The sequence below is a fragment of the Procambarus clarkii genome, chromosome 37 (genome assembly GCF_040958095.1).
Source record: "Procambarus clarkii isolate CNS0578487 chromosome 37, FALCON_Pclarkii_2.0, whole genome shotgun sequence".
NCBI classification, from domain to species: Eukaryota; Metazoa; Arthropoda; class Malacostraca; order Decapoda; family Cambaridae; genus Procambarus; species Procambarus clarkii.
Genome location: NC_091186.1, coordinates 10,229,512 through 10,257,350, shown reverse-complemented (window position 1 = coordinate 10,257,350; position 27,839 = coordinate 10,229,512). Strand labels below are relative to the sequence as shown.

General features: G+C 41.9%; 1 protein-coding gene across 7 annotated transcripts; it reads left to right on the top strand.

The window, feature by feature from the left end:
- Window positions 1-12,586: 12,586 nt before the first annotated feature.
- Window positions 12,587-23,579, top strand: LOC123765785 (molt-inhibiting hormone). 7 transcript variants are annotated; one of them, XR_011230634.1, is made up of 4 exons: window positions 12,609-12,748; window positions 19,273-19,556; window positions 20,845-21,015; window positions 21,352-23,579. XR_011230634.1 is itself a non-coding variant. In XM_069337108.1 (3 exons), the coding sequence occupies exons 2-3, from the start codon at window positions 19,273-19,275 to the stop codon at window positions 21,455-21,457; spliced, it is 390 nt and encodes a 129-aa protein (XP_069193209.1). In that variant the 5' UTR covers window positions 12,587-12,748; the 3' UTR covers window positions 21,458-23,579. The 7 variants fall into 7 exon arrangements, 4 of the variants coding, with proteins under 4 accessions (XP_069193209.1, XP_045610487.1, XP_045610490.1 ...); XR_006773758.2 differs by lacking the exon at window positions 12,609-12,748 and adding an exon at window positions 12,787-12,855; XR_006773759.2 differs by lacking the exon at window positions 12,609-12,748 and adding an exon at window positions 15,314-15,556.
- The last annotated feature ends 4,260 nt before the right edge of the window (window positions 23,580-27,839 follow it).

The window sequence follows — 27,839 nt, the reverse complement described above, 5'->3', positions numbered from 1 at the left end:
ACCCAGAGAACGAGTGGAGGGCGAGAGTAGCCCGAATGGTGAGTTGCAGGTGACACTCACCAGTTCTCCAGGGGTAAGCCGCACTCGTCTCGGAGAGTTACAGGAGGAGTTCCCCAAATTGGTTAGTAAGGCCGAAGGAGGACGTGTGGGTCCTGAGAAGGCTTACTTTCCATTTATATATATTATATATGCCATGCTATTCATGATGAAGGAACGATGGACGCCGGGAGCAACCGTGGGAACGGTGAATAAATATGTCCAGAAGTTCAAAGAACGTCTCACTCGAGCGAAGAAACTGGCTAGGAAACTCCTGAAGAAGGCGCAACGTAAGATGTCGGAGTGGTACGACAGGAGAGCTGCGCAGAGGAATTTTCAGGCCGGATCCAAAGTATTGGTTGTGCTGCCAGGTAAAGGTAGAGTGACCAGGTCGCGGTTCAAGAGACCATACCGAGTGCTGCGACGGTTGGGTCCAGTGTCGTACGAGATTGGGAAGCCGGATGGACCCCGGAAGAAACAGGTGTGTCGCATGGACCGCCTGAAACCTTTCTTCATTGCGGAAGGAAGAGCCGACAAGCAGGACGGAACAGATACCCGAGAAACCCAGCGGAAGACGGGTCTGAGTGTACCGAGGGACCGAGAACTCCCGGAGGAGGAAAGTAAGTGGTCCAGGGCGGACGGCACCAGTCTCACCCGCACTGAGAGTCTGACAAGGATCAAGGTCAAGCACATCATGGGGAAGGACGACGTAGTAGCGGACGCCCTATCCCGCATACACTAACCAGACATGACTCTTATTTTAAGGGGAGGGGTATGTGACGGAGTTCCCCCCCTTATAATTCTCCCACGCCTGCAGTAAGAGTCATGTCTACTTTTCCCAAGCGTTCTCTACGTTGCAGGCTACAATTTGATATATGGGAGAGAGTGAAGTGTTCTCGGAGAGCCGAGAAATTTGTGAAATAGTGATATTTTGGCCTGTGGTTTAGGCCCTTTAGGGAGCCAAGATGGCGCTGGCCTCTCTGATCTCCCGCCAAAACCGTGTGACGTCAGTGGCACCGGATTGGTCACCGACAGCAGTGTGGCACCGGGAGCCAATGAAAACCTCCCATAGTAAAAGTGACGTCACGAAGGAAGGGGGTCCGGCCAGCGCGCCGGGCTGGCGCCAGCAGTCATACACGACACGTCATAGAGGTCAGACGTGCGACGAGTGGTCCTGTCTGTCGGACAGCTGTTTCCCACTACCGTGGATTTACGCGTCATCGGAAGTTCGCCAGTACTCTGAGAAGTCTTCCCTAGTTCATGTGTTGAACCAGAAGAGGGAATTGACGGTTATTTGAGCAACAGGTGCTCCAGTCAGGTACTGTGCCAGTAGCAGTGAAGCCGTGCAGTGACGTAGGTTGACGTCTGTGGCAATTCACCAGTTCGTGACAGCGTAGTGGCTGACAGAGCCACTGGGTAGCTGAGGAAGAGAGGACTATTTGGGGAAACCGAACGACTGTAGCTGAGACGTAGGCGACAGCCGTTGCTGGGAGAAGACGACGGCCAGGAGACCGACTCCAACCTTCAAGAAGTCAAGGAGGAGGACGGACCTGCAGTGAGGAGGCACGGAGACGACGCGCTAAACGGTGGGACGACGAGAGGCTCTGGTAGGACACGACGACGTGTAGTGTGGGGGCGTTCCCGACACGAGGACCAGGAGCTACATCTCGACTCTCATCGGAGGATAGGGTGAAGTAGGTGGTTCTAGTTCCCTCCCCATTCCCCTTTAGTTAGCTATATTATTTGGCTATATTATCTAGCCTGAAGATTTTATATGTCGTGAGCAAGTCTCACCCATGTCACGGTAAAGCACCAGTGTGCTAGACAGTACTATCAAGAGTACTTGTAATATTCATGTTGATTATTGGTGTGTACAGGCACCAGGAACCAGTGATAAATTTACTGTGTTGTGTATATCTTTCTATAGATTTTGATATGAACATATAGTGGTAAATTATATGTAATATTATGCCAGTATTTGGAGGTTAGGCTATGTGCCCAGAAACTATTTATTTTCCATGTATTGATGATTGATTTATAAACCATATATATGCCTATGTTCATTCAGTGAATAATCATTTGTGAGTACAGTGAATTATTGCGTTATCGCCCACGAGAGAAAGTACTGAAAACTCCAGTGTTAATATTTCATAATATATTGTTGGATAAATAACAGTGTAAGACTATTACAGTGAATCATTGTAGAATTGATTGTAGAAAAGACTGTTTGAGCCTGAGTACAGTGTAACTGAGTAATACGGTTTATTTGTGCCAATATCGAGTGTGCGAGTTTCTAGTAATATTGGAAAATTTAAAGGAACAGCGCGCGTGAATCTAGAAAACAAGCAAAGTTCGCGCGGAGAGGCCATTGCAATCAGCTGTTCTTGACACTTGATGAGGAGGGGAGAGTGTTGCCCTCTAGTGATCGCATAATATCCGTGGGAATTACCGGCCGAGTCAGGATCAGTTGATTTATAGATTATTGTGTGGCCTTGTGACATCTTTCATACATTTTAAGTAAAATACAAAACTATCTTAGTGTTTTTATCATTCCCTCCATTGATCTTGTGGCTATATTATACTGGTAAACATAGAGTGATAACAATAAGTACCTGCCTGATTCCTGATCTTTGAGTGTGACCTTGCCAAGGCTACCACTGAATACACCAGTCCACTGAGGGTGTTACTGGCCACCTTAAACACCAGTTGGCGACCTTGTGATTAACCGTAGAGCCCTATTGTTGGGGAGGGCACACGACAGTCGATGTGAACGAGTCGTGTTCTCACTCTTTCTTAATAAGAGGCCGTTAAGATTGACTGGGAGACTCTCCTGGCGTGCAGTGGCGCCGTGAGGATCGAGGGAAGACCCGCAGGGCTACGGTGAGTTACCTTGAGCATAACTATTGCTTACCCCAGAGTAAGGGTAGAGGATAATAGAGAGGTGAAGCCCCCAACAATATATATATATATATATATATATATATATATATATATATATATATATATATATATATATATATATGTCGTACCTAGTAGCCAGAACTCACTTCTCAGCCTACTATGCAAGGCCCGATTTGCCTAATAAGCCAAGTTTTCAAGAATTAATTGTTTTTCGACTACCTAACCTACCTAACCTAACCTAACCTAACTTTTTCGGCTACCTAACCTAACCTAACCTATAAAGATAGGTTAGGTTAGGTTAGGTAGGGTTGGTTAGGTTCGGTCATATATCTACGTTAATTTTAACTCCAATAAAAAAAAATTGACCTCATACATAATGAAATGGGTAGCTTTATCATTTCATAAGAAAAAAATTTGAGAAAATATATTAATTCAGGAAAACTTGGCTTATTAGGCAAATCGGGCCTTGCATAGTAGGTTGAGAAGTGCGTTCTGGCTACTAGGTACGACATATATATATATATATATATATATATATATATATATATATATATATATATATATATATATATATATGTCGTACCTAATAGCCAGAACGCACTTCTCAGCCTACTATTCAAGGCCCGATTTGCCTAATAAGCCAAGTTTTCCTGAATTAATATATTTACTATAATTTTATTCTTATGAAATGATAAAGCAACCCTTTTCTCTATGTATGAGGTCAATTTTTTTTTATTGGAGTTAAAATTAACGTAGATATATGACCGAACCTAACCAACCCTACCTAACCTAACCTAACCTATATTTATAGGTAAGGTTAGGTTAGGTAGCCAAAAAAAGCTAGGTTAGGTTAGGTTAGGTAGGTTAGGTAGACGAAAAAACATTAATTCATGAAAACTTGGCTTATTAGGCAAATCGGGCCTTGAATAGTAGGCTGAGAAGTGCGTTCTGGCTATTAGGTACGACATATATATATATATATATATATATATATATATATATATATATATATATATATATATATATATATATGTCGTACCTAGTAGCCAGAATGCACTTCTCGGCCCACTATGCAAGGCCCGATTTGCCTAATAAGCCAAGTTTTCATGAATTAATTGTTTTTCGACTACCTAACCTACCTAACCTAACCTAACCTAACTTTTTCGGCTACCTAACCTAACCTAACCTATAAAGATAGGTTAGGTTAGGTTAGGTAGGGTTGGTTAGGTTTGGTCATATATCTACGTTAATTTTAACTCAAATAAAAAAAAATTGACCTCATACATAATGAAATGGGTAGCTTTATCATTTCATAAGAAAAAAATTAGAGAAAATATATTAATTCAGGAAAACTTGGCTTATTAGGCAAATCGGGCCTTGCATAGTAGGCTGAGAAGTGCGTTCTGGCTACTAGGTACGACATATATATATATATATATATATATATATATATATATATATATATATATATATGTCGTACCTAGTAGCCAGAACGCACTTATCAGCCTACTATGCAAGGCCCGATTTGCCTAATAAGCCAAGTTTTCATGAATTAATGTTTTTTCGACAACCTAACCTACCTAACCTAACCTAACCTAACTTTTTCCGCTACCTAACCTAACCTAACCTATGAAGATAGGTTAGGTTAGGTTAGGTAGGGTTGGTTAGGTTCGATCATATATCTACGTTAATTTTAACTCCAATAAAAAAAAATTGACCTCATACATAATGAAATGGGTTGCTTTATCATTTCATAAGAAAAAAATTTGAGAAAATATATTAATTCAGGAAAACTTGGCTTATTAGGCAAAAAGGGCCTTGCATAGTAGGCTGATAAGTGCGTTCTGGCTACTAGGTACGACATATATATATATATATATATATATATATATATATATGTCGTACCTAGTAGCCAGAACGCACTTGTCAGCCTACTATGCAAGGCACGATTTGCCTAATAAGCCAAGTTTTCAGGAATTAATTGCTTTTCGACTACCTAACCTACCTAACCTAACCTAACCTAACTTTTTATGCTACCTAACCTAACCTAACCTATAGAGATAGGTTAGGTTAGGTTAGGTAGGGTTGGTTAGGTTCGGTCATATATCTATGTTAGTTTTAACTCCAATAAAAAAAAATTGACCTCATACATAATGAAATGGGTAGCTTTTTCTTTTCATAAGAAAAAAATTTGAGAAAATATATTAATTCATGAAAACTTGGCTTATTAGGCAAATCGGGCCATGCATAGTAGGCTGAGAAGTGCGTTCTGGCTACTAGGTACGACATATATATATATATATATATATATATATATATATATATATATATGTCGTATCTAGTAGCCAGAACGCACTTCTCAGCCTACTATGCAAGGCCCGATTTGCCTAATAAGCCAAGTTTTCATGAATTAATGTTTTTTCGACTACCTAACCTATAAAGATAGGTTAGATTAGGTTAGGTTGGGTTGGTTAGGTTCGGTCATATATCTACGTTAATTTTAACTCCAATAGAAAAAAATTGACCTCATACATAATGAAATGGGTTGCTTTATCATTTCATAAGAAAAAAAATTGAGAAAATATATTAATTCAGGAAAACTTGGCTTATTAGGCAAATCGGGCCTTGCATAGTAGGCCGAGAAGTGCGTTCTGGCTACTAGGTACGACATATATATATATGCGTGTGAAAGCCCTTTGAACTGCGAGAATAAGGCCACGTCAAGAGCCTACTGACCAAACAACGAGTATACTTTAAAGCAGAATATAGTCCAGGACAAAGTTAATAATGGAAATGGAAATAAAACCTTGATAATACCATAATGTTTGATGCAGAGTGCATCATATCAATGTTCACTGATGACGCAAAGCTAACGAGAAGAATGAAAGGAATGGGGGGACTAAAATAATCTGTATGTTGATTTTTTTTTTTTTACATATATCATACGTGGTTTATAAAATGGTTACTTCATTTTAACCTAGTCCAATACAGAGCTATGAAGGCGTGAGATGATGCGGACAGCAGCAGAGATTGAAAACGAGAGAGATTTCTGCATTCTTCGGGCATTACATAACCGTATGTGTAATATAGGAGTGACTGATATTAGCAGAACATCGTCAGCGCACTATGTCAAAGTAGCCAATGACTGAATAACTTTCAACAATTTGGGTGACCCGCTCTTGAAACCTGGCGTGGAACATTAAGGTTACTCACCCTCCATCACAACAACAAGGTTACTCACCCTCCATCACAACAACAAGGTTACTCACCCTCCATCACAACAACAAGGTTACTCACCCTCCATCACAACATCAAGGTTACTCACCCTCCATCACAACATCAAGGTTACTCACCCTCCATCACAACATCAAGGTTACTCACCCTCCATCACAACATCAAGGTTACTCACCCTCCATCACAACAACAAGGTTACTCACCCTCCATCACAACATCAAGGTTACTCACCCTCCATCACAACATCAAGGTTACTCACCCTCCATCACAACAACAAGGTTACTCACCCTCCATCACAACAACAAGGTTACTCACCCTCCATCACAACAACAAGGTTACTCACCCTCCATCACAACATTAAGGTTACTCACCCTCCATCACAACATCAAGGTTACTCACCCTCCATCACAACATCAAGGTTACTCACCCTCCATCACAACATCAAGGTTACTCACCCTCCATCACAACAACAAGGTTACTCACCCTCCATCACAACAACAAGGTTACTCACCCTCCATCACAACAACAAGGTTACTCACCCTCCATCACAACAACAAGGTTACTCACCCTCCATCACAACAACAAGGTTACTCACCCTCCATCACAACAACAAGGTTACTCACCCTCCATCACAACAACAAGGTTACTCACCCTCCATCACAACAACAAGGTTACTCACCCTCCATCACAACAACAAGGTTACTCACCCTCCATCACAACAACAAGGTTACTCACCCTCCATCACAACAACAAGGTTACTCACCCTCCATCACAACAACAAGGTTACTCACCCTCCATCACAACAACAAGGTTACTCACCCTCCATCACAACAACAAGGTTACTCACCCTCCATCACAACAACAAGGTTACTCACCCTCCATCACAACAACAAGGTTACTCACCCTCCATCACAACAACAAGGTTACTCACCCTCCATCACAACAACAAGGTTACTCACCCTCCATCACAACAACAAGGTTACTCACCCTCCATCACAACAACAAGGTTACTCACCCTCCATCACAACAACAAGGTTACTCACCCTCCATCACAACAACAAGGTTACTCACCTTCACCACAACATCAACGTCACTAACCCTGCTTCATAACTTCATGATTTATCTTCTATCAAAAATTATGTCATTAAATATTATGTTTAACAAATGTAAAATAAAATAACTGTTGATATATTTTTTATAAATTAGCATTGATTGTGTAGCAAGTACAAAAGTGAAACGGAACGAGAAATTAAAAGACCTGTGATCGTAATTGAATATATACTTTAGTTTCCCTTTAAAATGCATAAATCTTTCGCCTTTTTACTTGTAAGTCATTTAGATATATCAACCCAAAAATACACTCTACTTATCGATGTATATACACAGTTTACTTTAGTACTGGACTTTAGTTTAGTTCAGGACTGAAGTATATACTTGCTGTTTGGTCAATGAGCGAGTATAATAGTAGCCTTAATAACCCTCCAGACGTTGATAGGCTTTAACCCCTATACGTAAACCAAAGAAGGAGTTTGTGTAATTATTTCTTTTCGGCATAAATTATACTAGACTGAGCAGTAGACTATTATAGTATGATAGACCTGAATAATAGCCAAAGGTTTATAGGCTTTAGTAACCCTACATAAATTGATAAACCTTACTCCCAAACGAAAATAAGGAACTTTGAGGACCGATAGATGAGGAGAGGCAGCCACACTCTATTTGATGTTGTCTTGCTTCGCCCACATCGTGTCATTGGGTCGACTCGAAGGTGTCAGTAAGAGGTCGAGATGCAGCAACACCAATTTCATTGGAGTATGGTCAATGCTTAGGTCACCAGTACTCACTGATTACAGTGAGCATTGATGACCATTGACTGAGAACTGGTGGTCGTTGACCGAGCACTGGTAACCGTTGACTGGTACCGATGACCGCTGACTGAGCACTTTTGACTGTAGACTGATCACCGTTGACTGTAGACTGATCACCGGTGACCGTTGCCTGTTCGCTGATGACCGTTGCCTGATAGCTGGTGACTATTGATTAATCACCGGCAACTGTTGACTGATCACCTGGAAAACATCAGCTAAGACATGTGTGACAGTCACTATAGGAGCTCCAGCCAAGTCTTCCGGTTCGTCCCTCAAGACAAACTATAGGCTGGACCTGAACAACAGAGATACCACATATAGTCTATCTTCTATCCTTCGGCTTGAAGAAGATCTCCCAACCCAAGCAACGTCTCTGGGTTAAGTAATCTATTCCTCCGTGGTGTGGGGTAAGGAGGGAGGGAGGGATTATGGAAGAGGTGCAGAGAGTGGGAGAGAAGATAGAAGGAAAAGGTGGATGGAGGAAGAGCGTATACGACTCACTGCACTTTGCTGCCTCCATCAAGGGCTCCATACTTAACTCAACATCATACTAGCGTTCCATCGCCCTTTGCATGATCAATCTTGGCGTACAGCATGAGTCTCTCCCACACTTGATCCTCCATACCCTTGGTGGTTCACCTTGTCCCCTCTGTCACAGGTCACTGTGTATGTGTGTGTGTGTGTGTAGACTCACCTATTTGTGCCTGCAGGATCGAGCTCTGTCTCTTGGACCCCGCATTTTCTACCCGTTGGTTGTCTAATTCAATGACTCCTGACCTATATTTCCCTGTCATACCTGCTTTTAAAGCTATGAATGGAGTTGGTCTCTATAACCTGCTCTTTTAGGTGCTTCTATTTATTTAACACAGGGAATACTCGCGCAAGGGGACACAGGTGGAAATTGAGTAATCAAATGATCCACAGAGACTGTAGAAAATGTTATTTTCAGTGTCAGAGTAGTTAACAAATGGAATGCATTAGGCAGTGATGTGGTGGAGGCTGACTCCATACACAGTTGCAAGTGTAGGTATGATAGAGCCCAGTAGGGTCAGGAACCTGTACACCAGTTGATTGATAGTTGAGAGGCTGAACAATAGAGACGTAGCCCAACCTCCGCAATCACAAGTGAATACACACACACACACACACACACACACACACACACACACACACTCACACACACACACATAGGGGCCTCGTGGTTGAGTGGATAGCGCTCGGGGGTCGTAGTCCTTACGTAGTCGTAGTGCCCGGGTTCGATTCCCGGCGGAGGCGGAAGCAAATAGGCAAAGTTTCTTTCACCCTGATGCACCTGTTCATCTAGCAGTAAATAGGTACCTGGGATTCAGACAGCTGCTACGGGCTGCTTCCTGCAGATATTTGTGTGTGTGTGTGTGTGTGTGTGTGTGTGTGTGTGTGTGTGTGTGTGTGTGTGTGTGTGTGTGTGTGTGTGTGTGTGTGTGTGTGTGTGTGTGTGTGTGTGTGTGTGTGTGTGTGTGTGTGTGTGTGTGTGTGTGTGTGTGTGTGTGTGTGTGTGTGTGTGTGTTTGTGTGTACTCACCTAGTTGTGTGTGTGTGTGTGTGTGTGTGTGTGTGTGTGTGTGTGTGTGTGTGTGTGTGTGTGTGTGTGTGTGTGTGTGTGTGTGTTTGTGTGTACTCACCTAGTTGTGTGTGTGTGTGTGTGTGTGTGTGTGTGTGTGTGTGTGTGTGTGTGTGTGTGTGTATGTGTGTGTACTCACCTAGTTGTGTGTGTGTGTGTGTGTGTGTGTGTGTGTGTGTGTGTGTGTGTGTGTGTGTGTGTGTGTGTGTGTGTGTGTGTGTGTGTGTGTGTGTGTGTGCGTGTGTTAGAGAGAAATATATGAAGTAGACATAATAGAGGAAAATAGAATGGTTATAAAGGTGGGGTCCAAGAGCTAATAGCTCGATTCTATGGACAGAATAGTAAACACAACTAGTAAATGCACAAACACACACACACACACACACACACACACACACACACACACACACACACACACACACACACACACACACACACACACACACACACACACACACACACACACACACACATATCCCCAGGAAGCAGCCCCTAACAGCTGTCTAACTCCAAGGTGCCTATTCACTGTTAGCTGGAGAGAAGAATCAGATGACAGAAACTGTCCAATTGCTTCTGGGTGAACATGGACCCGGGAATCAAACCCGGGTCCATGTGTGTGTGTCTCGCTGTCTCCGGAATCCAGAAGGGATTTGTAGAAAACCTGTCAAATAATAGGACTTAAATTATTCTCACTCGGGCGGATCTAACATAACAGAGGTGGACAAGGACAACCTCTTTAACGTGAGGGAAAGCAGGACAAGAGGACACAGGTGGGAGCTGGAAACACCAGTGAGTCGAGGAAATGTAAGGAAATCCTCGTACCCTGTACGGGTGGTCAACAAGTGGATCACACTTGTTGTGTTCCACTTGTTGACCCTGTTGACCCAACAGGGTCGTTGTCCCAACAACACCTGTTCTTGTTCCACCAATCAACACCTAAGTTGATTGTTGAGAGACGGGCCGAAAGAGCAAAGCTCAACCCCCGCAAGCACAACTAGGTGAATACAACTAGGGGAACACACTGAAGGAAGAAGTTGTGGAAGCCACCTCCGTCCCACCACCACTAGAAGAACAAATTCGACGTGAGACCTGAACGCCACGAGCTAAACCTCACCGCTCGTAGTCATTGTTAAGTAAAGTAAGCGCTGTTGGGTTATCAAGTTGGTCTTTTTAATAGCACAAGTTTCAGGAGTTGTGGGGATCCCTGCAGGCGATCAGGCGGTAGGGCAACACACGTAGAGTGGTGGAGAATCCCAACCTCTTATGAAGCCCTTGTCTCGTCTCTTCACACGCTCCACCCTTGGCTTCCCCCACACCTCTCCCGACACCCTCACCCGCCTCTACGCACTCACCATCCTCTCTTACACCCCACACCAGCCCCTACCCGCTCCCCTACACCCTCTACAGCCCCTACACACGCAGCAACCCCTATACCCTCAATCAGACCTACACCCTCAACCACTCCAACACTCTCAACGACCCTTACATCATCAACCTATACCCTACACCATCAACCTACCCTACACCATTAAACGACCCCTTCACTCTTAATCACTGCGCCTACATCATCAATCACATAGGCCTACCCCAATCAACCCAACAGTCGACGAGGAAAACCCTTGAGGATACTCCGTGATCAATTATCCTGTGTGTTGCGCTAACACCCCCACCCCCCCTACGCCCACCCCGGCGTCTCCCTCTCACAGAACTTGCACTGTGAAGTATTCTCAATTACTTTCCTCGTAGACAGACGAACTTCTACGATACTGTAGGACAACATAACATAAACTTCTACGATACTGTAGGACAACATAACATGAACTTCTACGATACTGTAGGACAACATAACATAAACTTCTACGATACTGTAGGACAATATAATGTGGACTTCTGCGATACTGCAGATCATCATACTATGAATTTCAACGATACCAGAATTCATCATATTATGAATTTCCACAATACCGCAGCTCATCACACCCTCACCAACATGTGATATATTCTATGATGTCTCAGTACATCATACTGTGTCACCTTCTACGATATCGCAGTACATCTGAGCATTGTGCTGCTCAACAACATTGCCCAACATCCTTTGACTCATACTTGTCCATTATCAGCATGAATGTCTGCTAGGAAATATTCTATTTATGGTCGGATGTGTAAACGCGTGTTATGTTGAGAGACGTTGCTTTTGTGTTTCACTGTTTAATGTTAGAGAAGATGGCCCCTGATCGAACTCTCTGATGTCATTATTGTCGACACTGCCTTGAAGGTCACGTGACAGCGTAAAGCCAATGGGAGGAGACCTGTGATGTCAGTCAAGCCTATCAGTGAGCTTGTGAGTGCACATCACTAGCCTGTTCGAAGTCACAGAGTTAGGGCACTCAACCTCAGTGTTCTGTGATCATTATGGAGCCTTCACTTGTTTATAAACCTATAAGTCGGACTGATGCAGGCAGGATTACGCGAGGAACCTGTCTTAAGCAGACCTGGTCATCAGTTAAAACGTTTGTTGTGTAAGACTAACAAGACTTCGGGATGAGGAAAAGGTTAAATGTAAATTACCATAGTCAGCGTTAGACACTGTTCACAACCCATTTTATACTCACTTCTGGAATTCAACAGCAAGTCAGCAGGAATCTGGAATATCAACGTGAATGTCCACTTTTGTGTCGTTGAAGATTAGAGCTATCTGAACGCTTTACGGCAACGCTGTACAAACCGTTCGTACCAATTTTGGTGCATTTCTTGCTCTACGGTTTTATACAATATTTTCACAAAATCAAGATTAAAAATTTAGTATATTTAAATACAACAACTAATATCATGATTTTATTAGTTTTCCCAATTTTTCATTCATAAATTTTATTGTTGAATTCCAGTGATACTTGTTCTGTGAATCTGTACCAGTAATGATCCCGTGCAGTTGTCGACAAGAACTGGACGTGGTGCAACAGTGAGGCACGACGTCACACTCCTGCGCCGCGACCAGTCGACTGCGAACTTTGATGAGAGGTGCTTGTTTATTGTGAGGTTGATGTTTTAAACTCCATCACAATGAGTGAGAAACGAAGCCAAAACTGTGATAGTGACAACGATGCGGGCAGGTCAGTGACGACTCCTAAGAAGAAAATAATTACAAAAGTCAAGTGTGAACACAATGTGTCAAACAAAATATTGCTTGATAAATGATTTTGTGCGTGGATCGTTAAAAGTAAGGAGGCCAGAGTAAAGCATTTTGTAAATACTGTGAATATGAAATACAAGGGAGAATTACACGTATAATAAGGCCCTAAAACAGAAAAAAATACGAATTTATTACATCAAACTCTAAAACTGACCAACTTTTATAAATATAATTCTTATTTGAACGTTAAACGGAAAATCTGGTACTTTTTAGGTAATAACTTTTTACATTCATTAAACTACTTTTGGCAACCATGAATATCTATACCCCAGAGGTGTTACCTGCTTCTCTGTGTATATACACTTAAGTTTACTTTAATTCTGGACCCAATATATTATGTCTAGAACTATACTATACCACATCTATGGTATACTTGGTGGTTGGTCAGTACGCTAATGTGTTGCCATGATAACCCTCCGTAAGATGATTGCCATTAAGCCCAACACCAAACTAACCGTGTGCTACGGACCACAGGCATACATACACCGAGTTATACAACTGTATATTGTAAGGATTCACCATAGCCCGTGCTACATAGAACTTTTTATTCCGAGTAGCTGAATCTAAAACAACTACAACTGTACATTGCCTATCTGTGTATAAACAAAGTTTACTTTATTGTGTTCAAGACTAAGGTCATCTTCCTTGGTTGATCAGTAAGCAACTGTGGCTGTCTAACCTTCCAGAGGCTGATAAGCACTAAGCCCGGGCCAGAAGTACTGCCTTTGTCACTCTAAGCTGCCAACTTCTGAGTACAAGAACATGTTGTACTCAGTAATTTAAATCAAGCACTAATATTTGTTCCAGTCAACACTTGTCAGAGCATCGTACCATGACGATGTTCTCGATAAAAGACGCAATAGAACCAAACGTTCACTACCTATAGAAGAGGACTGCCCCAACATTACATAAAATCCTCAGTCTGAGGAACGGCTCTGACATCGACTGTTAATTCGTCATTGGTGAAGCTGGAAGCGACGTGCTGGAAGACTTACATTTACAGTACATTCTTGTACAGCCATTAGTACGCATAGCGTTTCGGGCAAATACTTAATCTTAATTTTCCCTGGAATACGACCCGCCAAATCGTTTAACAACCAGGTATACCCATTCACTACTGGGTGAACAGAGACGTACAGTTAAGGATTGGCGCCTAGTCAATCCTCCCCGGCCAGGATATGAACCTAGAATGGTACTCCACCTTCCCTTGTCCTGCATCAGCCGGCTGACTGCTGCGTGTCAATTAATGTGTTAGCTCTGTGTTGCAAAATATTTTCGTCTGTTATCCTTGTTGTTAAACGAGTTAACCAGAAAAGATGTAATACGAGGTACTGAAGGTTTGGTGTTGGGCTTGAAGCCTATGAAACTACTCTAGTGGGTCATTAAGACCATTACAAAAGCTTACTGATTTAAGAATATATACGCCGAGAAGTGGATTGAAACTATGGTTGTAAGAATTTTAAACGACTGCTGCACCACTATTAGAGCTGTATAGAAATACAACTGCTGACGTAGAGGTGTCTACAAGAAAACTGCTCCGGAGACTGTTTATCTTAGTTTAAGAGACGGTCGTGACGTTGACTTCTGACTAATTACTAACATTACGAAGTGAGTCAGTTACACCGCCCACTGAAGGTCCAGACCCTGAGGAGACGCAGGTAGGTTAGTGCATTCCAGGAGAAGATTGCCGGCTGGTAGTTGCTTTCTTGACAACTTATTCCAGCCGGGTTTAGCAAGAGGCAGTAACAACACCTTTGAGAAAATCTTTGGAGCATGGCGGTGGAAACACAGATCGAAACACACAAGCGTGTCAACCTATTGTGACTTCATTATGTAGTAACAACATTGTTAGGGTGCGTGGTGCTCGCGACACAATAGTGACTCAATCCCTTATGCAATTATACATTAGAGTGCCAGTTATTTATCCCAATTTCAATTAATAAGACTATAATGCATTCCAACACCAATGAACGGAATTCAACCAAAGTTTGCATGATTTTCCCATTACTCTTAACGAAGACCATAGACTAATAAAATTCCTGCTGTTGCTGAACCCTGCCTTAAGTGCTGATCATAAGTTATTTATTCATAACAGTAGCGAAATTTGAAATGTTTGTAACAGTCTGCCATGAAAACCTTTTCATCTTTTCAAAAGCGAAAACGTATTCAAACGACCACGAGTTCAGGGGGCTTCCCAAGGGAGCAAATAACCCATGAATTACGTACACATGGGTAAAATTGGGACCTTGAATAGCCGGTTACCAGGAGCTCCATCGAACATGACTACTTACCCATAACGCCATCCCTCCACCTCTGCAGATGACCCATCTTCATATCATTTCCTATAGTCCCATAAACAGCCGCTTGATCTCCTGACCCGCCGGCCTCCTGGCCTCATGAAAATGTTGAAAATGATGATGTTGTTTTCATGTACGCAATTCAGGCGGATGCTGGGAGAGGGAGTAGGGAGGGGAGATGATGGAGGGGGGATGCTCAGCCACCCACATCATTGCCTCGGGGTATAAAAACCTGACTGGCACATGAGAGGCACACTCCACAGAGGGGCCTGACCAGTGAACACATCCCTACAGCCGCTTCTCTCTCTCGCTCCTGATCTGTGAACGTATCACCTGCCGAACCTTCTACTCAGCTGTTGTCATCTGCGTCACTGGTGACTTCTACTTGTTTATAACTCTCGTGTCTTCCCGCCATGGTCGCTTGCAGGACGGTAAGTCTGCTCGTTGCCACAGGTGTTAGTTATGTGTCACAGATGTTATAGTCACGTTTAACAGGTGTTAGTTAAGTGCGAGAGGCGTTAATCTGTTCCATCGAGTGCTAGACAAGTGCTGCTCAGGTGTTAGTAAAGTATGACAGACACAATAGCTGCAAGTGTCACACATGTGGCGCAGGTGCTTTGATATGGCCTCAGTGACACTGTGACTGTAGAGTGTTCAGTGCCACGTCTTCCATCGGACGGTTACAAGTGTTACCAACTGCTGTAAAAGGCTGGCATAACTTGCCACCTGCTGTCAAATGTTGACATGACACCTCCCGTCAAATGTTGACATGACACCTCCCGTCAAATGTTGACATGACACCTCCCGTCAAATGTTGACATGACACCTCCCGTCAAATGTTGACATGACACCTGCTGTGAAATGTTGATATGACACTTGCTGTCAAGTGTTGACATGACACCTGCTGTCAAATGTTGACATGACACCTGCTGTCAAATGTTGACATGACACCTGCTCTCAAATGTTGACATGACACCTGCTGTTAAATGTTGACATGACACCTGCTGTCAAATGTTGATATGACACTTGCTGTCAAGTGTTGACATGACACTTGCTGTCAAATGTTGACATGACACCTGCTGTCAAATGTTGACATGACACCTGCTCTCAAATGTTGACATGACAACTGCAGTTAAATGTTGACATGACACCTGCTGTCAAATGTTGATATGACACCTGCTGTCAAATGTTGATATGACACTTGCTGTCAAATTATTCGAGAAATTTAAATATCTGCAAATAACAGAAATGTCCAAAATGTTTACGTTTCACGTCAAGCGCCAGTGTCACCTGTGTCATCAGTGTCACCTGTGTCATCAGTGTCACCTGTCGTCAGTGTCCCCTGTGTCACCAGTGTTTCTCTAACATCCCGATTGTGCTCTAATATACTAGATCTTAGAGATATGCTCAGTTATCCTAGCACCAAGATAGAATAAACTTTCGCCTTTCATCCAATATATTTCATGAAAAGGTTTATTGTCATTTTCCTGAGGAGTCTTAAATCGTCTAAGACTCTTTTGAGTCTTGGTATTTTTTTTTTTTTATCAACACATTTAGGTACATCTGCATTTGTGCAGCTACCCTAGACTATATGAAGGGCAGCACAGTGTTTTAAAAAACTAGCTACTTGATGCTATAAATCCCAATCACACAGGATGGTTAATCATACAGAGGCATGTGATCAGTAGTCTACACTGGTAAACTCTTGGTGTTTTATAAGGATATCATCATGAACACGAGAGTGAATAAGGCAGCAGTGATACTAAAAGTCCCCATCTCGCAGGATGGTTAGTCATACAGGGCCATATGTTCAGTAGCCTGCACTGGCAAATTTTGGGTGCAATATGAGGATATCCTCAAGAACACGAGAATGAAGAAAGTAATTCATGCCATCTTTATCTTTATCTAATCTTTAAATGCAGTCTACGGACTTAAATAGCCATTTGTTAACTTAGGACAATTGTAATCTTACATTGTAATTCTACACTGTGAAATTGGTTGGCTAAAGGTCTATCAGCCTCTGGAGGGTTATCAAGGCCTAGTGACTTCTGGAGGATTATCAAAGCCTATTGACTTCTGGAGGGTTATTAAGGCCTGTTAACGTCTGGAGGGTTATCAAGGCCTATTGACTTCTGGATGGTTATCAAAGCCTATTGACTTCTGGAGGGTTTTCAAGGCCTATTGACTTCTGGGGGGGTTTCAAGACCTATTGACTTCTGGAGGGTTATTAAGGCTTATTGATTCTAATGCTGTTTAGATAATGCTATCTAGAATCAACTATTTTTATCTCAATTCATTTAACGCTCTCTAGAGTATCCTGATTATGTATTAGATAATTAGAGTCTTTGATTACTATACGTAGTTGACTTGTCCTGAACATATAATGTTAGTCTTTATTTACACATTAGAATTTTTTTAGTAAAATCTGATTATAGAATATACTTACATTTAGGTTTTAATTTGCAACAACTTAATTGTTATAAATTTTTAAGTAAAATAAATAAGGCGTTTCAAAATATAACTAATCAAGATTACTTTTACATAAATTTATCCAACACTATCTCTTAGTGTTAAGAATTTTTATATATAATTTTACTTAAACATTATTTAACAAAGAAACGTGTCTCTAGCTGCTCCTCACCTCAGCGACCTCCCAAGTCAACCAGATAGTGAGGGAGCGTAACTTTGTTACGTCCCCTCGTAATAACAAAGTTGAATAAATAAATAATAACTAAAGTTGAATAATAAATAATAACAAAGTTGTTTATTGAACTTGCGTTGTATATATACACTAGGTTTATTGTTTTTGTATCGGACTATATTTGACTGCCGGTACTTGCTTGTTGGTCACTGAGGCATCGTGGTGGCCTTATTCAGCCATCAAAGGTCACCAAATTTGTTAAAGAATCTTCGATTTAATTTATACATCTGTTTGAAAGAATTAAATAATATATAATTACGGTTAAGCGCAGATGACTCACAATCAACTGTTCTTGGGTTCGATTCCCGGGCACGGCGAGAGCTTTGGGAATGTTTTCATACACCGCGCTGAGTCTGTTCACTTAGCTGCAAATGGATACATTGGAGTCAGCCAACTGTTGTGGGTTGTGGCTCTGGAATGGTCAGCAGTTAGCCAATGCCCTAGTGGAACCTTGATTAGTCGGACAAGCGTCTCTAATTGTTCCAACAATGTAAAACCATATAATATTTAGCCTTCCTTTGAAATACAAGCATATTAGCCCTAATATATGTTTAATTACATTTTTTATAATTCTAAAAGCAAATAATACCGGAGTAACATTTTGAACAGATGTATATTAATAATTATGTCCTACGGTACACATTTGAATTTGAATACACATTAATAATTCCTATGCCTTCAATGACGTCACCAACCACCACTGAATGTTGCAGTCACGTTCCACGCCTCTAAAACACAACCTTGCTCTCTCTAGCACATCTTTACTCGAAGGTCCTAGAAGTAATGAAGCGAGCTTCTCTCTCTCTCTTAGTGTGCTAATTAAGTAATTAACCCACATGCGATTTCCAGTTACAGTGCACAAGGACATCCCTTCATGTTGCGGCCACGTTCATGAATGCTTGTAGAGGTTATATATTAGACTCGACATATCGACTTAATATTTGGGTTAAATAATGAGAACATTGAGCATGGTGACATTGAAGTAACTTTGATTAGTAAATACTCCAGAGAAAACTTATATTGACTGATGGGATGTTGACGACAGCAATAATGCCCACCTCTTTAAAATGAGAAGAGAGAGAGAGAGAGAGAGAGAGAGAGAAAGCGAGAATTGTCAACTGAGTTATGGAGAAAACGGGTAGTGGGGAAAGACGGGGACTGGGAGATGAGTACATCACATACTGGGTCTATGAAAGGAAGGCCTGATAAATCTTTAATAAGAAGCATTCCTCCAATTCCTGCAATAGACGGTGACGCATGACTTCTGAGGATAGCTTGACATCTGAGACCTTGGCAGCTGCATGACACCTGTTTAGTGATCACTGTTTTATATTTTCCTTTAATTATCTCAGCCTCTCTACCAAATGTGTTCGCTGGTGGTGGTGAAAGTGTGTTTGGGTTGCCAGATATAGTGAAGTAATCTCCCTCACTTCTTCTCTCTTCCAGATGTGGTCGTTGGTGGTGGTGGTCGTGGTGGCGAGTCTGGGCTCGTCTGGTGTCCATGGACGGTCCGTAGAAGGGTCGTCGCGACTGGAACAACTCCTGTCGTCTGGGTCGTCATCGTCGGAACCTCTCAGCTTCCTCTCCCAAGATCACAGCGTCAACAAGCGACAGGTGTTCGACCAGGCTTGTAAAGGCATATACGACAGAGCCATCTTCAGGAAGCTTGAACTAGTGTGTGATGATTGTTACAACTTGTACCGCAAGCCCAAGGTCGCCACCACCTGCAGGTGAGCTGCCTACCACTTCTCTCAGGTATCAGCTGGCTATCTCGCCAGCATGTCACAACCTCCCTCAAGTACCCTCATCCTTAGTACTACTGGATACCAGCGGGGATCAGGTGCCTCTCCCCCCCATCCTTCCCCAGATAATTCATTAATAATGATAATAATTCATTGTGACGGGGGACAGGAAGCCAGAATATACATACAGATTGATTGATTGATGAAGATTAAGCCACCCAAAAGGTGGCACGGGCATGAATAGCCCGTATTACCAGTGTCAATAGATGATACTGGAGATCTATGGAGGTGCGACTGCACCCTGCGTGACGAGAGATGTTTCCCGTCATATACATACAGTAAATGTTAGGCTTATATAGAGGTCCACCCCCACCCCCTCCCCAGAGTCGAATTACTGACCCTCCCCAGGATGCAACCCCCAAAACATGCTGACTAAGATTGATTGATGAAGATTAAGCCACCAAAGAGGTGGCACGGGCATGAATAGCCCGTAAAAGCTGACTAACTCCTGGGTACCTATTTACGGCCAGGTGGACAGGGGCATTTGGTGATTGGAGACGTGCCCGACCATTTCTGTCCCGCCCGGGATTCTTGATTGTGGGTCGAGAACGAAGCCGATTGTACGACCTGGACCCTAAATACCTATCAGAGATTAAGTACCTCGCCCCCATCCTGATAAAGATCAAGCCACCTAAGAGGTGGCACGGGCATGAATTGCCCGTAAACCCCCAATCCTTATACCTAACCCGAGACATACTCATCAGGGATTAGGCACCTCGCCTCCATCCTTATACCTTTCCCAGATCCTCAGTCGTTTCTCGGGCAAACTGATTTCAATCTCTATGGGTATTTATTTTTCTAAATTTTACTTTATTTAATATTTTATTTAATTTAATTTGGTTTCCGTATTTATTTTATTACTGTGGTACTTATTTACACTCTAAAACTTTATTAATATTTTAGTTATTATAATTATGACAATTATTTTTCCTAAGACAAGTACATCTTGAAGAATTATTTTAGTTTATCATTAAACAACATTGAATTTTGTTCTCGTTTATTTTTTGTGTTCATTCGTATTGATAATTTTACTCTGTTCTTAATTTAATTTTAAATTTATTTAAATAATTATCTACATACAATTATTATGTTTTATTCCTCTACAATTTATATTTCTTATTAGTTAAACTTTTTTTTAACATATCAACTCGATCTTTTTCACATTTTTAATGAATCCCTTTCTGTTCCTTCCTCCGTTTTCTACGCAACATAACAGGGATAACTGCTTCGCTCACTCCACATTTAAATATTGCGTAGTGAATCTGGGACTCGACCTTGAACTGTTCACTTACCTAAGCGACATGATACGAGGGTAACCTCTGGCGTCCGAGGGTATCTGTATGGATACCTTACAGGATGGACGGAATTTCCAAGAGTGATTCTCATGGTAAAGTACTGAGGACCTGTTGTTATAATTCTTCTCATTGGACGTGTAATTTAACTTTGTCATTTTAGTTGAATTTTATTTTAACTTCTGGATTTTAGTTGAAATTCTTTAATTTGCTATCAAAATTATTATTTTGATTATTGAAGTTTAAGTTAATTATTTATTTTGTTAATATAGTTCACTTCTCTCTGGTTCAGTTTCATATATATTTTATATTGAGTTCAAAGTTTCTATAAATGCGTCTTTCTCAATCATATTTTTTTTACATTTTCTTTTGTTTACCACTAATACTTGATTATAATGTAGAGTGCCTAACAAATTCCATCTCTCCCACAGGGAAAACTGCTATGCCAATTCCGTATTTCGTCAATGCCTCGACGACCTTCTCTTGATAAATGTTGTTGACGAGTACATCTCCGGCGTCCAAATTGTCGGCAAGTAAGGTGACAGGTCTGTCACCCCGAGGGAAAGAGTACCCTTTGCCAACCATACGTTCCCACCTACACCAGCTCTACGATGTGCCCTGCTGCATCTACCTTTACGACTTGTCCCTCCTCAACCACCAGTACGACTTGGCCCCCTTATCTACCAGAAGATCTTTGCCCCCGCATCCATCAGTACGACTTGGCCCCCCTCATCCACCAGTACGACTTGGCCCCCTTATCCACCAGAAGATCTTTGCCCCCGCATCCATCAGTACGACTTGGCCCCCCTCATCCACCAGTACGACTTGGCCCCCCTCATCCACCAGTAGGACTTGTTCCCCTCATCCACCAGTAGGACTTGACCCCTCCATCCACCACAAGTCCCACGACGAAGAGCAGGAACTAATATCTTCCTGATTAACATCTCTACGACTCTGGCCAACTGGGTACGATTCTGGGCATGAACACCTCTGGGTATCTCCTGACACTTTAGGCATTTGTGGACACCACCTGGACACGTTTCTAAGTCAATTACCGGCAAACCTCACTTCAAATATATGTGAAAAATCTTCAGGCTCATACCAATAAATTTTTAGGACGTCCAGAGGTGGTTGTAGTTGCCAAGAGGCATGCTTGGGTGTCCGTGGGTGAACTGTGGACACCTATGGACACTGAAGCATCAACAGATGCTCAAAAGTTCCTCGGTGCTCGCCACAAGAGTAGACGGCCCATTTGAACCTCCAAGCCTTTTACGAGAACTTTACCAGAGATTTTTTTTACTTGGAATTTAAGTCCCTGCTCTCTACTTCTGAAGACAATGCTTCCTTGAGACACTAACAGATCTGACTGGGATCACTGTCGACTCGTCATGGCATTACTGTGTCCCTGGCGTCATTGTGACATTCCTTATAGCAGGTGCCATGGCAGCTATTGTAATGCCAACTGTCGCCATTCCATTGTGTAATATTAGTATTTATTTAACCCACATTAAGGAGTTACTAACTTATAAGTTTGAGAGAGAGAGAGAGAGAGAGAGAGCGAGACATATATGAGCAGCTTATCCATTAGTTTTAGTCACACTACTAGTCATATATTTAACAAATAAAATAATATTTTTGTACACAGTAGATGAGGGGGGAGTTTATCAAGGCAACTATAGGAATACCATGAAGAATAGCATAGTTTTTACTTAAGATGACTAGTACATTCCCCAGGTTGACTCACATGTCAACAGCCAAGATAGCGCTCCACATGTTTGGATCCCAAAGAAAACGAGATAAGATATTTTTAGTGAGACGCACTCAAGCTGTTTTCAACCTTGGTGATGTTTGGTATTAGAAAAACAATTATGATTTTTTTTAATGATAATTTATGGGTATCTAGTGTAAATTCACACGAAGACCAAGAATAGTACATGTTTATTGTTAAAAAGAGTATCCATACACACTTTATATTTGTTGACTAAACGAATACACAAAATAGAAACACAATACTGACATTTAGTTAGAGGGCAGCTGGTGACGTGATATATGTTGTGTGCTGTATGAAAGTTAGAGGGCAGCTGCTGGTGACGTGATATATGTTGTGCTGTATGAAAGTTAGAGGGCAGCTGGTGACGTGATATATGTTGTGTGCTGTATGAAAGTTAGAGGGCAGCTGGTGACGTGATATATGTTGTGTGCTGTATGAAAGTTAGAGGGCAGCTGGTGACGTGATATATGTTGTGTGCTGTATGAAAGTTAGAGGGCAGCTGGTGACGTGATATATGTTGTGTGCTGTATGAAAGTTAGAGGGCAGCTGGTGACGTGATATATGTTGTGTGCTGTATGAAAGTTAGAGGGCAGCTGGTGACGTGATATATGTTGTGTGCTGTATGAAAGTGGAATTACTTGACATCATAGTTCTATGTGACAGCCTTCGTCTCTTTTGTGACATCATAGGAGACGAAGGCTTCTCTGGCAGTCTTAGCAACACTGCTTCACTGTCTTGTGCAGGTATTAATGAACCTCATTTTGTATACCAAAGATTAATGTAATGAGACAGACAGACAGACAGACAGACAGACAAGCTTAATTACTAGTGGTGGAGCGCTGCGACTATCAACACCTCTTGTGTTTGTCAAAATAAAACTGAATTAAATTATTGCATTTCCTTGTTCCACATGATTCAATACCAAGTTTCAATATACAGTATATGAAAAATAAATAAAATAAGTTATTCAAAGACAATGTATAATAAATAATTTAATAGAAATATGACCACCTGTTCCAAGCGCGCAGTAGATAATGAAAAGCATATATGCAAATACTGTATATAAGATATAAAAGCAAAAAAGATAATGAAAAAGCAAATATAAATAAATATATATTATATATTATATAATATATATATATATATATATATATATATATATATATATATATATATAAAACCATAGACACCCTACCTGCAGTTGACTCGAACCCAGAAAGTACAACTTTGCGCAGCTGCCATAACTGGTACGCCTTAATCGACTACACCACTCAGACACTTCAAAAGGTATGGAAATTTTGGATTATTTCTGCATCAATTTCCATCCCCCGAGGACACCAGAGCAGTGTGCCAAAAAACTTGCGAGTTTATGCAAGTAAATTCTTGTGAATAGACACGAGTTCTCTCTGTTAATGCAGTTACTTGATGAAAAACGTAGCTTTGATCGCACACTGCTCTGGTGTCCTCAGGGGATGGAAATTGATGCAGAAATAATCCAAAATTTCCATACCTTTTGAAAGGTCTGAGTGGTGTAGTCGATTAAGGCGTACCAGTTACGGCACTTTCTTTCTGGGTTTTTTCACTTTCTTTCTGGGTTTTTTCACTTTCTTTCTGGGTTCTGGGAACCCAGAACTTTCTGGGTTCGAGTCAATTGCAGGGAGGGTGTCTGTGGTGGTTTACCAAAAAACTTGTGCGTTTATGCAAGTAAATTGTTGATATAAATATATATATATATATATATATATATATATATATATATATATATATATATATATATATATATATATATATATATATATATATATATATATATATATATATAACTGAAAACTCACACCCCAGAAGTGACTCGAACCCATACTCCCAGGAGCAACGCAACTGGTATGTACAAGACGCCTTAATCCACTTGACCATCACGACCGGACATAATGAGGTGATAGCCGAAGCTATTTGAACCACCCCACCGCCGGCACTTGGATAGTAATCTTGGGCATAGCATTTTACCAAATCACCTCATTCTTTGGGGCACACGTGAGGAACACAAATGCGAACAAGCATTCAGTTGCATATTGTCCTGGGGACCATTCAGGCTTGTTCGCATATATATTTATATATGAACAAGCCTGAACGGTCTCTAGGCATATATGCAACTGAAAACTCACACCCCAGAAGTGACTCGAACCCATACTGCCAGAAGCAATGCATCTGATATACAGGATCCCTTAACCACTCGACCAACACGACCGGACAAAATAGGATGGTAGCCGAAGCTAATTCTCCATCCCCCGCCGCCACTCTGTTAATAATCTTGGGCATGGTATTTTATCAAATCACCTCATTCTTTGGGGTACACGTGAGGATCACAAATGCGAACAAGCCTGAACGGTCTCCAGGCATATATGCAACTGAAAACTCACACCCCAGAAGGGACTCGAACCCATACTGCCAGAAGCAATGTGTAGTGCCTCGCAGATGTCGAGGCTCTTGCTATCGCTGTATCTATCGATGATTTCTGTATGGTTTGTTAAGATTTCTCTGGTGATGGTCTGGTTGTGAGAGGAGAGTATATGTTCCTTTATGGAGCCCTGTTGTTTATGCATTGTTAATCGCCTGGAAAGAGACGTTGTTGTCTTGCCTATATACTGAGTTCTTTGGGGCTTACAGTCCCCAAGTGGGCATTTGAAGGCCCACTTGACATTGGTTTCCCTCATGGCGTTCTGCTTTGTGTCTGGAGAGTTTTTCATGAGTAGGTTGACCGTTTTTTGGCCCGTTTTTCACTATATAACCAAAAAACTTCACTCTACGATTCACCTGACCGCCGTAATCGTAGGGAGTGGCGAAGGATAGGGTGAGGTGATTATTGCCTGACTCCGGCTTCTAGCTGTCCGCCAGGTCTTACATCTTCCCTCTGGATCAATGGAGGACCATCAAACAGCTGTATGCATGAAGTCGAATTCATCTGGATGTTGATTACTGGAGTCAGCTCCCGAAGAAAACACATGAAAACCTTAGTCTAGGTTTAGACTAAGCCTGTATAAACCTAAGAACTTTTTCGTGTGATTGACAGTGAAGATTTAGGGCACACAACAACAAACCAAACCTGTCCATCAAACACACCTGACTGGCAAGGAAAGTGTAGGTGTGACCTGAAAACAAACTTACACACGCGCTTATTTTATGTCAGTCCTGAACCTAATCAAACCCGACCTAATTTCTCTGCAAAAGTCTTATTGTTAAGATCTGGGTAGACCCTAAAACACGCCCAACCTAACTTCACCTCCCATTTCATGGATTACGCAGTAGAGGTATTTATTTATCAATCACCTGAGGCACAAAATAGGTTGCGCAATGTTACTGTGCAGGTACGCTTGTTTCTGCGCAGGAAGGCTTGTTTCTGCGCAGGAGGGCTTGTTTCTGCGCAGGAGGGCTTGTTAATGCGCAGGAGGGCTTGTTAATGCGCAGGAGGGCTTCTTTCTGCGCAGGAGGGCTTGTTTCTGCGCAGGAAGGCTTGTTTCTGCGCAGGAGGGCTTGTTTCTGCGCAGGAGGGCTTGTTTCTGCGCAGGAAGGCTTGTTTCTGCGCAGTTTCTGAGCAGGAAGGCTTGTGAGGTGCGGGAAACCTTAAGCCGGAAATTCAGCCCAAGTAGATCAGCAGGAATAAGACTGAAAAATCTGGTTTTGGGAGCTTTCTTGCTTCATAAGTCTACCCTGTTTCTTGGTGTATATACACTGAGAGGTATACCCAGCTTCTTGGTGTATATACACTGAGATTTATACCCAGCTTCTTGGTGTATATACACTGAGAGGTATACCCAGCTTCTTGGTGTATATACACTGAGAGGTATACCCAGCTTCTTGGTGTATATACACTGAGAGGTATACCCAGCTTCTTGGTGTATATACACTGAGAGGTATACCCAGCTTCTTGGTGTATATACACTGAGAGGTATACCCAGCTTCTTGGTGTATATACACTGAGAGGTATACCCAGCTTCTTGGTGTATATACACTGAGAGGTATACCCAGCTTCTTGGTGTATATACACTGAGAGGTATACCCAGCTTCTTGGTGTATATACACTGAGAGGTATACCCAGCTTCTTGGTGTATATACACTGAGAGGTATACCCAGCTTCTTGGTGTATATACACTGAGAGGTATACCCAGCTTCTTGGTGTATATACACTGAGAGGTATACCCAGCTTCTTGGTGTATATACACTGAGAGGTATACCCAGCTTCTTGGTGTATATACACTGAGAGGTATACCCAGCTTCTTGGTGTATATACACTGAGAGGTATACCCAGCTTCTTGGTGTATATACACTGAGAGGTATACCCAGCTTCATGGTGTATATACACTGAGAGGTATACCCAGCTTCTTGGTGTATATACACTGAGAGGTATACCCAGGTTCTTGGTGTATATACACTGAGAGGTATACCCAGCTTCTTGGTGTATATACACTGAGAGGTATACCCAGCTTCTTGGTGTATATATACTGAGAGGTATACCCAGCTTCTTGGTGTATATACACTGAGAGGTATACCCAGCTTCTTGGTGTATATACACTGAGAGGTATACCCAGCTTCTTGGTGTATATACACTGAGAGGTATACCCAGCTTCTTGGTGTATATACACTGAGAGGTATACCCAGCTTCTTGGTGTATATACACTGAGAGGTATACCCAGCTTCTTGGTGTATATACACTGAGAGGAATACCCAGCTTCTTGGTGTATATACACTGAGAGGTATACCCAGCTTCTTGGTGTATATACACTGAGAGGTATACCCAGCTTCTTGGTGTATATACACTGAGAGGTATACCCAGCTTCTTGGTGTATATACACTGAGAGGTATACCCAGCTTCTTGGTGTATATACACTGAGAGGTATACCCAGCTTCTTGGTGTATATACACTGAGAGGTATACCCAGCTTCTTGGTGTATATACACTGAGAGGTATACCCAGCTTCTTGGTGTATATACACTGAGAGGTATACCCAGCTTCTTGGTGTATATACACTGAGAGGTATACCCAGCTTCTTGGTGTATATACACTGAGAGGTATACCCAGCTTCTTGGTGTATATACACTGAGAGGTATACCCAGCTTCATGGTGTATATACACTGAGAGGTATACCCAGCTTCT

What these genes read in the sequence shown, in the direction of transcription:
- LOC123765785 (XM_045754531.2), top strand. Translation starts at nt 12,802, where the DNA reads ATGTGTCAAACAAAATATTGCTTGATAAATGATTTTGTGCGTGGATCG. An exon ending in TTGTGCGTGGATCGTTAAAA is followed by an intron (nt 12,856 to 19,272) that starts GTAAGGAGGCCA and finishes TCTCTCTTCCAG; the next exon opens with ATGTGGTCGTTGGTGGTGGT. An exon ending in AAGGTCGCCACCACCTGCAG is followed by an intron (nt 19,557 to 21,351) that starts GTGAGCTGCCTA and finishes TCTCTCCCACAG; the next exon opens with GGAAAACTGCTATGCCAATT.